Source organism: Osmerus eperlanus, chromosome 6, assembly GCF_963692335.1.
Source record: "Osmerus eperlanus chromosome 6, fOsmEpe2.1, whole genome shotgun sequence".
Lineage (NCBI taxonomy): Eukaryota > Metazoa > Chordata > Actinopteri > Osmeriformes > Osmeridae > Osmerus > Osmerus eperlanus.
Genome location: NC_085023.1, coordinates 13085859 through 13099945, shown reverse-complemented (window position 1 = coordinate 13099945; position 14087 = coordinate 13085859). Strand labels below are relative to the sequence as shown.

Genomic DNA, 14087 nt, shown 5'->3' with positions numbered 1-14087 from the left:
CAATCATTAACCTGATGGAAAACGGATGGTGGAACTACCGCACAAGAGCACAAGAAGGGGGGGGGGGGGGGTGTTGGGGCGCAGAGAGAACCTTTCTGTATGAATCAGTGTAGATAGGGGGGGGTAAAGTAAAATTGACAATTTGCACCTTGTCACAGCACAGAGGCAGGAGATAGACAGAGACATCACCCAACCACTGGAGTTGAAATGCTCTTTTTATCAAAACGTGTTAAGTGCTTTTGAAAACATTTTCGACGGCATGCATTAGGCATGCAAACATGAAAGAGACAGAAGCTCTTTTCTTCTGTCCGTCCTTCTTGTCAAAAGTATTTACAGTGTAGCTTGTCAGTACTACAGCCTGTTTATTTCGCCAACAATATTGAGATTGTGTGTTCTTCCAAATAGGAATGTAATCAATGATGATACCCCCCCTCTCACACTTTTCATTCTTATTTTGGTCAAAAAGAAATGCCATGTTATGCCATTTAAGATGCCAAATGTCACAAATGATCTCGTCACGAATAACCTCACATTTGTGTCTTTGTATAGTTCCTAAATGTAATAACTGGTTGTTTAAATGCTGTGTTTACGGATGTTTTCCAAGGGGAACATATTGCCAGTCGACCCTAACCAGTTGAGAGCACATGCCCTTTGTAATCAACTTCTAGTGCCAACAACATCAAACAAATCTATTAAGACCCTGAAGTCAGGAAGACTTTGAGTTAGGTATTAGCCAGGCTCATGTAGAACCATAGGATGCAAACAGAGAGGTGAACTGGCAGTGAACTGTGCCTAAAAAGGAGATACTTTAGAGTGGGCTTTTAGAAATGGTGTAACACGCTTACTGACCGAGTTTGCGGAGGCTATATCAGACAAGAGACATAATCGGTTGCCAAAAGCCCATCCCATGGCGAAAGGAAATGGGACTTATGCTAGAATGGACCATATTTCAGGAAACAAACTGGTGGTAGCCACTCAACTGTGGGATACGACTGTAGTGTCCTGAGCAGGAGTAAAAGCCATCTGTCATGTTGAAGTCCCCTGTCACCGCTGCTAATTGACTTGGAGATGAAACTGGGCAATGAAAAAACACTGTGACCTTTTCCCAGCTTGCACTTCACCACAGCTAACCATCCCCCTCAGCAAATGGAACACTATCAGGTCGTATTCAGGGATGAAGAGGCCGGATAAAAACAACAAAATAGAATAGCGCCATCCCAGTCTAGGGTCCCCCACGGTAAAATCAATACCGAGGTAAGATCGGAAAAGTAGGCCAAAAGAAAATGTCCAACTAAAAGTCAGAACAGCCCCTGAGCTGCGTGCAAGCGTCAGACTCCACTAAGAAGATGGAAAAGGATGTATGCTCGTAAACCTAGGCTCTGATAAGACTGCAGCAAAACAGACGCTATGCTGTTTCGGTCTGTGTCTAGGTCACGTAATTAAGTTATTAAAATGTCCCTGATTGTCGGGTTAAAGGAGAACAGGCCCTCCCCCGGGTTCCCTCCCATGTTCTTTTGTCTCCAATATCATGTCCATTTAATTGGCTGATTGGTCGATAGCCAAGACTATCAATCATAGAGACTGACAATCATTCATGATATGGCAGTGGAGTTATCCATGTCGTTATACATCTCATCGGGTGCCCCAGCTATATTGAGGTTATTTTTTTCATTAGGACTTTATCTTGTCTGCAACCTTGGATGTGCTAATATGCAGTGCGAGTTTGTGTCCATGTGCCATCGTGTGTGTGTGTGGTATCAGACTGCCACAGATCAATAGTGGGGGGTGACTCTTCTCGAGTCACGCCTCAGAGCAAAAGCAGATTAAATGTAATAAAAAGATGACAAGGGACAACGTGAAGGACAAGTAAATCTGTCACCCTGCTTTCGCATTCCTGTGTCTGTGTGTGTGAGTATGTGTGTGTGTATATCTGTGTGTGTGTGTGTGTGTGTGAGAATGTGTGTGTGTGTTTGGGGTGGTTGCCCCTAGGAGGAACAGGAGTATTTGTAATGGGATTTTAAATGAAACTACATTGTTTTGACAAAGACAATTCACTAGGGCAACTCTTCAACTCCTCTAATGCTATAACAAGAGTCCTGTAAGACAGGGACAGGAGGCAGACTACTCTGTCACTCTTCAATTAGGCTGGTACTAGGACTCGACCTTAGGAGATGGGTTGAACAGGGAGACACTTTATCCATGAGCTGGCATCATGGATTAAGTGTGTGTGTGTGTGTGTGGGGGGGGGTGGTTGTGTGTGTGTGACATCATACCTCTGCATTGTGAGGGCCAGGTTAAAACTGGCACACTTGATCTTGTTCTGGGCCTCCAGGTGAGTCATCCCCTCAGTGCTCACCCCATCGATGGCCACGATGATGTCACCCTGGTTCAGGTTTCCCTGCGCTGCCTTGCTCCCCGGAGTGATCTGCATTAAGAGACCCCCCCACACACACACACACGCACACGCACACACAAACACACACACACACACAAAGGTCAATATTGTTTCGAGACACTCTCAATTATTTGATCAGATTAACAGCAAGGCAAATCTCCTAGTTGCTTAGCTCTGAAGCATAAGCAACTAGGAGATGGAAAAGAGGATATTAGAAATGACAAGTAAGGAATGTGCTGCCCTCACGCAAAAAGGCACAGCTTAGTAAGTCTTCCTGGAGGTGTCAATCCATCCATTCACACTCCTGGTGCATACAACCAGGTACCATGATTTATATACTCAACACCATGGCTCTTTGCTAGTGAGCAAGAATCCATCCTTAAACCTAGACGGCTACATTAAACAAGGAAAACCAGGCTCTGTATCATAGCTAAAGGCTACAATATGCCACGGGTGGTGACTAAAGTAAACAAACACATGGGAGTATTTGCACTTGTTTTGTTAGCAAATTGATCAACTTATGACTCATTTACCGTAATGCTATGTTTTGAGATGAAAGGGTTGACATCAACAGAGGTCCAAACTACCAAGGGGATTCCTGACACTAACATCGCTAAGCTAATTTGGTCTAATTTTAGGTGCAAACTCATTAGTCCACCCGAAATCTGATTGTTCTGATGATGAAAAGATGGAGGAATGGTTGGCCCTCCAGCTCTCTCATTAGATATAACTTGTTGACCCTCCATCCCTCCCTCTCCAACCCTTCCTGTTTAACCCTACGTAAGCTCAGCCTAAGGTTACACACCAGCTGCTCTCATTCATCAATCCAGCAGGGCCCAAAAATATCTCTGGCGCAGCCCATCTCCTCCCCGCTCACCTCTCCCTTTTCTCTTCTCCGTCCTCTCTCCTTGTTCTCCTTCTCTTCACCTCTCCCTTTTCTACTCTCCTCTCTTCTCCTCTCCTGCTTCTCCTCTCCCTTTTCTCCTCTCCTCTCTTTTTCCTTCTATTCCACCCCAACTTTTCTCCCCTGCTCTCTTTATTATTTCTTTCACACAGGGGACTCCGAAATAATGAAAGAGAGAAAGAGCGTGAGAGAGACAGAGGGGGATATAACAAGAGAGAAGAGAACTTCATAAGGAGTGACCCATCTGAGTCTCCCACAGTAGACGCATAGCCTTATAAAAGTCAGGAGATGTCTTATACATTATTACTGTTCAAAGGTCCTGTCAGGTGGTTTCGGGTGTACTGCCATGAGAGATTAGGTGGGGGCTTTCACAGTAATAGAAGCTGGAAAGACACTGTTGATGATAAGTCATCCGTTTGTTATTTAGAAATGTATTGATTTAACAAAATGATCTGCCAAGACTAAAGCTGTACAATAGTAATGTCACCTAACAGCAAACCTTTCCCTAGCAACAGAGTGCTAAGCACCCTGACTTGCTAACTCTGAGTTAGCTCTGTTTGCAAATACAGATTTAGGAATGAAAAAGTTAACAGCAACTCTGAATTGTCAAGATGACCGGGCAATAATCTTTCAGTATAGCAACACAGGAAAAGCGCCAAGACTAAATAGTTTTGTTGAGCTGGATCAATTTGGGCCACTTGCCAAACTGCTGGAAGGTTGTGTAAAAAAAGACATGACTTCAGTACTTTGAAGTTTCCTTCAGTTAAATTGAGGCATCAAACAGCACATTAAAGTGTTGTGTTGACATGTCTCAACTAATCTGTTAAATCCAGTATCAAACTGAACTGAAAAAATCTGAGATCTTGACAAGACTAAGACACTCCCAAAGGTCTTAACAAAGTTGTTAATTAGGCCAGTGATAGAACTTTTCACATCTCAAATCCCCCCAAAAAAGGGAAAAAAATATGCAGATATTTTGGAAGGACTGGGAGACAATCTCATTCAGGTCTGTTCCCTGTTATTCCTCTCGCTCTCTCTCCCTCCTTTCATCACCATCACTCCCCTCCTCTACGCCATCTTTCTCTATCTCTATCTATTCGCTCTCTCCCTCTCTCTCTCTCCCTTTCTTTTCCTCTGTCGTTCTTATTCTCCCGCTCTTGTTACTTTCTTTCTTTCCTTCTTTGTCTCTCTCTGCCTCTATCTCTTTCACAGAGACCAAACAAATGGATCCTTTCAGGTCTCTGGAGAGCTCCGTTATCATTGAGCGTGTGTTAGCCAGTAAGCACTGAAAAAAGTGTGAAGGGCTAATTAAATTCAAACATACACCACTAAGGAATTGGAGCCGGTGTTGGAAAAGAGATTTGATGGCTCAAGGGGATGTAATGCCAATGAAATGAACAACGGAATACTGGCAAGAGCAATTACATTTCAATCGTCTTTTGCTTTTTTCAATAATCCCTCAATAAAGCCATTCTAAAATGTTTTAATTCCTTTCTGATTTATTTGTTTTTAACTTTCTTTGCTATATCTTCAAAGTCCACACTTGCAAAATAACAAGTACTTTTAATCTAGGAGAAATGTCTTCAATGTCACCCTGAGAATTGTTCTGTAATGAAAAGACTGGATTTGAAGTTTCCTTCTGCGATACCATCAGTGAAAAGCTGCCTCCCTGTCTATTCAACATATCTCCCCTTGCTTATCTCTCTCTCAACTCTCTCTCTGTGTCTCTTCCTCCATATCTACCTCTCTAATCCGATCTTCCTCGGTCAGAAGAAAGTTTAAAGAGGGCTAGTTATACTTTGGGTAGAATAGCACGCTAGCAAGGTTCCTTATGACACAATCCTTTCACCTGCACTGCTATCTGATGTCCGCCACCCTTCACTGACTTCCCTATCAATTTCCGATGTGTAGAACCCATGCCATCTCTAGCAGCGAGCCCCAAGCTCTCAGTGAGACACTGACCATCAGGAAGGGGGAAAGAAACAGAGACATTTCTCTCGGATTAAGGCAGGGCTAATAAAGTCACTGCAGCAGTCTAACATCGTAACAGTGGTCAAGTTGAACAGAGATCCACTAAGACTGTGTGCACATTATTATGATAAGCTCAACTGTGAAATGTCTTTCCGGTCAGATGTGGCTACCATGTTCAATAGTGGCTTGCTAATCCGAGTGCCCCGACCCTTTGCTATCCTCACACTCACAAAGAGCGAATAATGACATAGATGACGATGACAGTCATTAAAAGTGACACAGTCCTATTGATATTGACTTGTTGATACCAATTAGCAGCGCTACAGAGGTCACCATAACAAACCATAAAAGAGCCTTGTTCTCAAGCTGATCAGCGATAAGGAGCACTGCCAGGGGCAAAGCTTGCCCTTTGAGGAGTTGTTTTTCACCGTAATTATAGCCAAATCTGACATGGTACTAAACTATCACTTGAATGGTGATATCTGAATATATGTACCATAAACAACAATAGAGTGTATATCATAAGTGTCTTTAGTGACTGTCTGGAAAGGACCCACTAATCTATGGGATTTACTAAACTGCAGCAGCTGTGGCTACACCACAACACCCTGGGACTACTACTTCTGGTCCTTGGCGCTCCAGTCACAGGGATAATGTCGCTCCCTAGAGGCAGGGTCTGGTAAGGGGAGAGCTGGAGCTGGGCCCGGGGTTCATTCCTGATGCCGGGAATAATCACTCTGCTCAGGTGATCACACCGGTGAACTCTGAGTGGCTGTCTCTCTGTCCCCCCCCCCCCCCCCCCCCCCCCCCCCAGGGCTCCCAGGCATCGCAGTGGCTGGTCTTTTATAGCGGGCCCTTCCGCCACAAAATGTCAACTCTAATTGGCAGACAAGACTGCTAGGAGTCTTTTGACATACGGCATGCACCAAAGGTTGCCGTGACGATGGCGTTGCCGCTTGGGTGGATGCCGGAGGTGGGGCCGGGGCCAGCTGCATGGCGATTGACTCAGAAACACGCACTACTGCGGCCTCACAGAGGGGGCTCCGGGCAACCTTTCACCCATCACCTTAGCTAACCCCCCTTTATCTCAATGAATGTATTTATTTCTCCCTCTGTATCTACTGTTGGTTTCTCTCTCACTCTCGCACAAACACACACACACACACACAAACAGTGACAGACTGTGGTTCACCTGAACCTGGTAGTCAGTCAGAGCCAGCTATGTTCCACTCCTCAGCCATCAGCTGGGCCTCTTTCTTCTCAAATCTACAGTTCCTCAGTCACTCTCTTCCAAACAACTCATTCACATCATTTCCCCCAGCTACGTATGTTCAGCCTGGAAGAGGTCTAAACTCTCCCCCTCTCTTTCCCCATTTCAAACAATAAGGCTTGTTTGAAAAACACACAAGGGGAGGCAATTTTCTTTTCTGAGGAATACACTTCATGGTATGCTGGTCCTACTCTACTGTCAGGATAGGAAACAGGATATTGCGTTGGCCAGGCAGTTATTAAGTGGTCTTCTGTGAGTGGTGGTTGTTGGAGAGGCAGTGGTCAAATTGACTTCTGCTATCAGGATGTCATGTGCACCATCAGAGACACACTGTCAAACTGGTGAGCAGGAAATTAGATAAGGATGCAATGAATACTCATGCTATTTCTAGAGCCAGGAATCTGTGCTGCTACCTTAGCAGGTGAATGCACAAAACGTTCCCTTGGAATTGTTTCAATCAAACCTTTGACAAGTGTAACAACAAAAAAATGTGCCTGACTTGCTACCGTGTAGTTTGGTTCTCAGAAACCAAGTTTGAACTGCATTTGAACTCCACATTCATTCAAACTCTTGCTTTTCATTGACTGAATCCAGAGACTTCCAAAGCCAAAGAGGAGAGTAAACATTAAGGCACCAGGCAAAACAAAAGGCTTGATAGGAGCGAGGGTGGATTACCAACTGGCTAACAAAATCTGTGTTAACTCTCCACCCCCCAACTCTGGCCAAAGGATGTATGTGGGTAAAGGGTTGGCTGATATGCCAACTCAAATCACCAGAGCACTCACACAACACAAAGAGCCCTGTTTGGTACGCCAGAGCTAAGATCATGTCGAAAAGTGGGGGCAAACCGAATGGAAAGAACGCAAGAGAAAGGAAGAGAGGGGAAAGAGTAAGACTAGATAAGAGAGATAAAGAGAAGAGAGGAGAGATGTCAATTGAAGATGGGCAACAGAAGAGTGAAAGGAACAGCGGTTAGAAAGAGGGGAAAAAAGAGATAGATAGAAATACAGTAGCTAACGAAAGTGATTGCCAGCCAGCAGGTTATAAATAGCGCAAGGAGGCCCCATACTCTGTTTACTGCTTTATAACAGACTGACTGGCTGGCCTAAACTACCATGCCCATTATGTAATCCTTTAATCAGATCAGAAGATGAGAGGTTTTTTCTCTTCATGCACTGCCTACAATTATGGATGTGAACTTTGCTGTAGAGGGCAAGGACTATTCGCTGCACAATGCTATAGGAATAGAATGTGTTGAGGAATTGAATTGATTTCTGTCATACTGTAGGGCAACATTCTGGGAAACCAAAAAACACAAACATACAGTATATGTGAGCTAGTTTCTGCTGTGTGAGTTTGAAAGTGTGAAAATGATCTGGCAGCCAATAAAGGTTATTTGACCTCTGAATTTCCACAGAACCCACCACCTAGAAGTCCAGCGGTGCATTCTGGGAAACATCCTGGCCATCTTTCATAGGTGACTGGACCAGATGACTTCTCAGTAGCATCAATAAAACATCGAAACATCAAGGACACACAGCCCAGCAGACAACTAACATCATCAGAAGGATAGCCCACTCCTAAAACCAGAGACTGGTAAAATATGGCTGTATAACTGGACATACTTCGACTCTAAATCTCCAGCCCCTTTTAGACAAGGCTGGGAGAGGGGGAAAAGGAAGAAGAGAGGAGGTATGTGGGTAAGTGTGGGCACTGGTGGGTATCTATAGCCCTCACAATCTGCCCCAGCAGCGCTGACCTTCAGTGGCTTGCTAAAAACAGCCCTGCCTGTCATCAGCCCCGGCCTGCTGGCTGTCATACCAAGGGGAGGAAAGGGGGCAAGGATGGTAGGTGGTGTGGGGTGACGAGAGTGCTGAGGGGGTGGGGTAGTGGTGTCTGGAATGCAAGGGCCTGTTATGCCAGGGCTTACATTAAAGACAACATTATCAAGGTACAATGGAGGCCGGTGGGGGGGGGGGGGGGTGTATCAGGCTCTGGTCTGCTACTGTAATGTAAAGAAGGAGGGGGTGGGGGATGGGGGAAGGTTAGGGGTAGGGTAGGGGTTGCAGCATGGCAAGTAGCCACCAAAGGCTTCCTCTGGTGCAGTATCAATGTATAGAGCTCAGCAATGAGATTGTGCACTATTAGTGACAAGAGATTAGATTTACAGTGGTGGGAGCTTCGGTCAATAGGCGGTAAGGAAATCTGAGCAATATGTCAAATAAATTAAACAACCAAGCATTTCTGTATGTACTCGGGCAGGTAAAAAGACTGAATATTTCAGAATGCAGCACACACACATTGTCAATATGCTGATGAGAACAGGTTGACAGTTGATCTGATTCTGCTTAATCTAAGGACCGATATATAAAGGGGGGGTGATGTCTGTCTGTCCCAAAAGCACCACAGAGAAGAAATTTACAAAGAAGACACTTTGGATTATAAAACAAAAATCTGTCGTGTTGACTTGAAGGATCAACATTTTTGTGATGGAAGGATGCCGGTACTTCAGTTCATCCTCTGTCAAAACAGATTACACCTAGCATAACTTCATTGAGAAGCTCTGTGGTTCTATATCCCTGAGAAATGGGTGACAGACTGCTCTGACACTCAAACTGAGATACCATCATGACTTACTGCATCATCCACATGCACCTTTGAGGATTAGTGTTCATCTGTCAATATCAGTCTGCTAGACTAAATGTGTGAGGGCTGTCCACTTAACTACCGCCCACGAGAGATGATCACATCATCCCCAAATGTTACCCGATCTATCCAAGATGGAAAACCTAGCTGCAATGGATATGAAGGACTAAGAACGGCCCGTAAGCAGACACCTGAAATCCAGAAGATTCTCTGGTCTCTACCCAAGGAGAGCGGACCAGCAGGGAGGCCCCGAAACTGCATCAAAGAATGTCCTAAAAAGATTACTACAGATCAAATGAAAGCTGCTCGTATAACCCTATCTTCTGGGCTTAACGGGGTACAGAGAAGCTTGACTAAATTCCTACGAGATTAGATCACTTTACTAAAATAATATTACATCAAAAACCCTTGGTGTGTTGCACATGCCCTTACAGGTGACCCAAAACATTGGAGTTTATATCTCTGACCGCATAACGTATGGCAGTAAACAACCAGCTATTCAAAACTGTATAGAAGCATCTGTGTGTAGCTAGCATTGTGTAGTCGATCCATGACATTTAAGTCAGACGTCAGACAGGGCCACATTAGACTGTAATACCAGTCCGGTCTTAAAGGAAATGTCATCGTGCTTTCTCATAAATACAAGGACTTTATGAAGTAATAAAATGGGGGCTCACTACCCCACAGTCAGAGGTATCAAGTTGAATTAGTGACAGAGATAGCTGCTGTCTTAACATTCCGAATCGAACTGCAAATTAAAGGCTTCTGCCCATGAATGAGCTGTGTCTTTGAGGCAAATATTTGGATGTGAATGAATCATTCACAGAAAGTAAAAAAAAAAAAAGGTACAATTGTCCACACGGTGCAAAACTACTTTCACACAAAAAATAGGTTATTTAAAGTCCATCCCTTCTCCTGGCCAATTTTCCTTTTATCCCAACCTTAAAGTAAGGTATTTATAACTAACCATCTGTTACTTGCCATTACAGCAAGGTTTCATGCCTTCAATATGCCATCTGCTTCTGTTTTTATTTCTTTAGCCTCGTAAAAATGCATTCACCTCAACTTAAACCCAAATCATCCACAACTTGATTAACAATCTAGACAAAGCAGACTGTGGAAATGTCTCAATAGTGCTATGGGCTAAATCTTGAGTATACTGTACAAGAGAGAACGTCTATATTGTACTTTGTTCATGTAAAGACATTGTCAGGGTATAAATGCATTTCACAGTGATTGCTTTAAGTCCAGGATGAGTGGTTCCATTCAGTTGCTTTCATCTCATCCAAGCAGCAACATTCACTGAGCACCAAAAAAGTTAAATATTATGCTGGCAAAGCAGTTATCCACGCATATGGTGTGGCAATAAATGTATGTAAAACAAAAAAATAAAAGTACCAAAAGAGAGAGAGGGAGATCGAGAAAGACCTTGTTGAGGTAGGTCTAAAGCCATACCTTTGCTATCTTAACCCTGATCCCAGTTTAATACACTACAGCATGCAGACAAATGGGAAGAATCTTCTACAGCCAGACTGTCTCCTGAGGTCTCAGCATGGAATGTTAGTTCTGCCTTCACTATGGAAACACACTCAACTCCTCTGACAACATCATAATGATGGCAAATTATCAACAGATGTCACACATCCTACACAAAGCACCCCTTTAAAAGCATTTCAGTCGGTGGTCGTTGGTAAGTGTTCCACCGAATAAGGGCAACGGCAAAATGTATTTCTCGTAAAACAGTCCTGAGGATTCAGTTCTGTTTGTGCCACCCTGTGTAAGATCTCTAGGATCTCATGTGGCTAACGACCGGGGCTATTGCTGACATACAGTACAGTAAGGGACATGTCAGTGTCATTGGAGCCAGTGTGGTTAGACTGGTGGGTGTGTGGACCCGGCCGAGGGTTGCAAGATGCGGGATTGTGAGTGACACAGGCAGCTTGGTGATCTGCACCTTCACAACCTTAACCCATGCCTCCCTTACCTTGTTCCCCTTTCCTCTCATACCAACCCCCCCCCCCCCACACACACACACACACACACTACCCCCCAGTTCTCCTACTGACTATCACACCTGGCATGTTGCCAAAAAAGATACCACAGACCACCCAAACAATCAGCATTGCCTAGTGCAGCAATAGTGGCCTATTATTAGACAGGACAGATACTGCCTATGCTGCAGATCCCCCCCAGAGAGAGAGAGAGAGAGAGAGAGAGAGAGAGAGAGAGAGAGAGAGAGAGAGAGAGAGAGAGAGAGAGAGAGAGAGAGAGAGAGAGAGAGAGAGAGAGAGAGAGAGAGAGAGAGAGAGAGAGAGAGAGAGAGAGAGAGAGAGAGACAGAGAGAGAGAGAGAGAGAGAGAGAGAGAGAGAGAGAGAGAGAGAGAGAGAGAGAGAGAGAGAGAGAGAGAGAGAGAGATCCAGTCAGTCAGCCATCCACCTGTTGGATGGCTGAGTGACTGGGCCTGGTGCTGCTAAGGCTACATGCCCCTAGCCTCAGCCCCCTGTCTCCTAGCCTCAGCCCCCTGTCTCCTAGCCTCAGCCCCCTGTCTCCTAGCCTCAGCCCCCTGTCTCCTAGCCTCAGCCCCCTGTCTCCTAGCCTCAGCCCCCTGTCTCCAGCCTCAGCCCCCTGTCTCCTAGCCTCAGCCCCCTGTCTCCTAGCCTCAGCCCCCTGTCTCCTAGCCTCAGCCCCCTGTCTCGTAGCCAGAGCTTAATGGGAACCTGGTTGAGGTTCTCCTGGGAATGGAGCCTTAAGTCTGAGAACATCTCATGAAACTTAATGGACACTGTGCTCGCAACGATCATTCATCCAAACCATCCATCTCCTTCAGATAGGTTTCACTGCATGTTCCCTTTCTTGTTAACCTCGCGAGACAGTTGGATTTGCGAGTTCATGAGAATCCATCTTGCCTCCAAGTTATCCGTTGGTGCCCAAAGCACAGTGGTTCGGACCAATCAGCATCTCATGAGGAACTACTGGCAGCAACAGGCGTGGATGAAGATAGCCCGTGATTGACGATGATAGACAGACGGTTCATTCAATCACCTGCCAAATGTTTTTTGGAAACTGTCTGCCCAAAAAGTTGATGAGGATGACTTCCCAGATGGATATGTGTAACACACCATCTGGTGAGTCAGGTTACTTTCTTGTGCCACTGCCTTCGTTCCTCGACCATGGCTATACTGTGGAAATATCCCTTCACTGGCATGTTTACTAGAGCTTTCATGCTGTATTACTCATGCTGAAAATTATAATTGTTTGAAACAGTCAAGAAGCAGGAAGCTTGTGTCGTCATGTAATGACTGGGAATGGTTTCTCGAGGAACAGAGGAGTCAAAATTGTTCTCTGGCCACAAGTAATGTGTGGACGGGGGACAGAAATGATATGATACAATGGAGTCAGTCCATTGTATCATATCACAATGGACTGACTCCAACTGCCACTGTTTGACATTCATGCTATCTTTTTACACACCTGTCTTTTTTCATTTTTTCAATTCTGGTTCCTCTAATGTCAGGCGGCCACACAGTGGATGTTCAGAAACATGGTCCATAGACTTCATGGTACATAGTCTCCAATAGACACTATCATGGTAGAATTGATGGCCGCAAACACAGCACACCGCTCAATCGCAGATGTAGGGTATTGTACATTGACATTTGCACACATAAAGATGTGTGCAGATGCTTCCTCCATCCAAACACACGCATGTTAGGAATGTAAAGACACACAAGCGTCTGAACGGATGATTAATGCCTGTATGTGTGTATGCCGCAGCATTTGTCGATCATGAAAGCGAACGTGTCGAATGTTTAGTGTGGTAGTGTAGCGATAGTGTAGAATGTCTTTCCATGACGAAGTTAACACCTAAAACCAATTTGATCATTTTCTGTGCACACGCCACAGAAGGCTTTCAGGCCAATAAAGAAAATTCTGGATACATTCTGGATCATCTATCCTTGGTTATGTTTACCTTCCATGTCTTAAAATACCTGTAACATTGTCAAATTGACAGTTGACAGCAGAAGACGATCCCTATCTCAAAATACACAAGGACATTCTCTTGTCACCATTCTGCTTTGTGTAACAATAGAATTGCTTTTCCAAAGCATCCTGCCATTTACCTGGAACCCTTTGTCTTTCAAACTAAAAGAATAGTATTTGGGGCTCACAAGACACATGTACACCTGTGTTGAAAAACCAGTAGATTGTGGCCCTTGGATTATTCCAGTGTATAGAATAAACCTATATCCTCAGATCATTTTGAATGACCAGCTGGAGTGTGAGACTGTATCTTCCAAGAGAACAAGTATGTACACTCAAAAGAGACCATACCACAACCAACCCTAGAAATGGCCTCCCAGATCATTGGACACCACTGAACATCAGCAGACATCCAACCAACCCCACATATCAAGTCCTGCCATAGGACACGCCCCTAAAGTCTCAATGTTCCACACTGTAGAAAACACACACAAGTATAGCAGATTATAGAGAATACCGGAATAGAATATATAATATAGGACCACTTACTGATCATATCACTGCTAAGACACATCATTTATTGGCACAATGACAAACATAGGCTCATCCTATTGGACAAAAATATCACCAACACGTTAACCAAAGACATGATATAGCTTGTCTGAGAGTCCATTCTTAGCACAACCTTAGATTATTTGAACATTTGTATGGATCGGTCACTTACCCTAGAGATGGTCAGTGGCATGTTGAAGTCCTTTCCTCCCTGCAACCTAAAGCCCCAAGGCGCAGGCCCGTTCAGTGACACGTTGTAGGTACTCATTCTTCTAAAGTCTTTGTTGTTTGGATTATTGTCAGATCTTTTTCCAAGGTGGTGACAAAAAATGGGGGTTGGGGGGGTGGGGCAGGAGCCGAATAGCCT

At 44.6% G+C, this 14087-nt stretch overlaps 1 protein-coding gene across 3 annotated transcripts in view; it reads right to left on the bottom strand.

Moving 5' to 3' along the window:
* ldb3a (LIM domain binding 3a) overlaps window positions 1–14087 on the bottom strand; it is a 24471-nt gene extending 10384 nt beyond the window's left edge. For 2 of the 3 annotated variants that reach the window (XM_062463588.1, XM_062463589.1), the window contains exons 1-2: window positions 13893–14086; window positions 2274–2425 (exon numbers count right to left, since the gene is read on the bottom strand). In XM_062463588.1, the coding sequence (XP_062319572.1) occupies window positions 2274–2425; window positions 13893–13988 (248 nt within the window). In that variant the 5' untranslated portion in view covers window positions 13989–14086. Of the gene's footprint in view, window positions 1–2273; window positions 2426–13892 lie in introns of all 3 variants that reach the window. The other variant, XM_062463590.1, reaches the window with a different exon arrangement.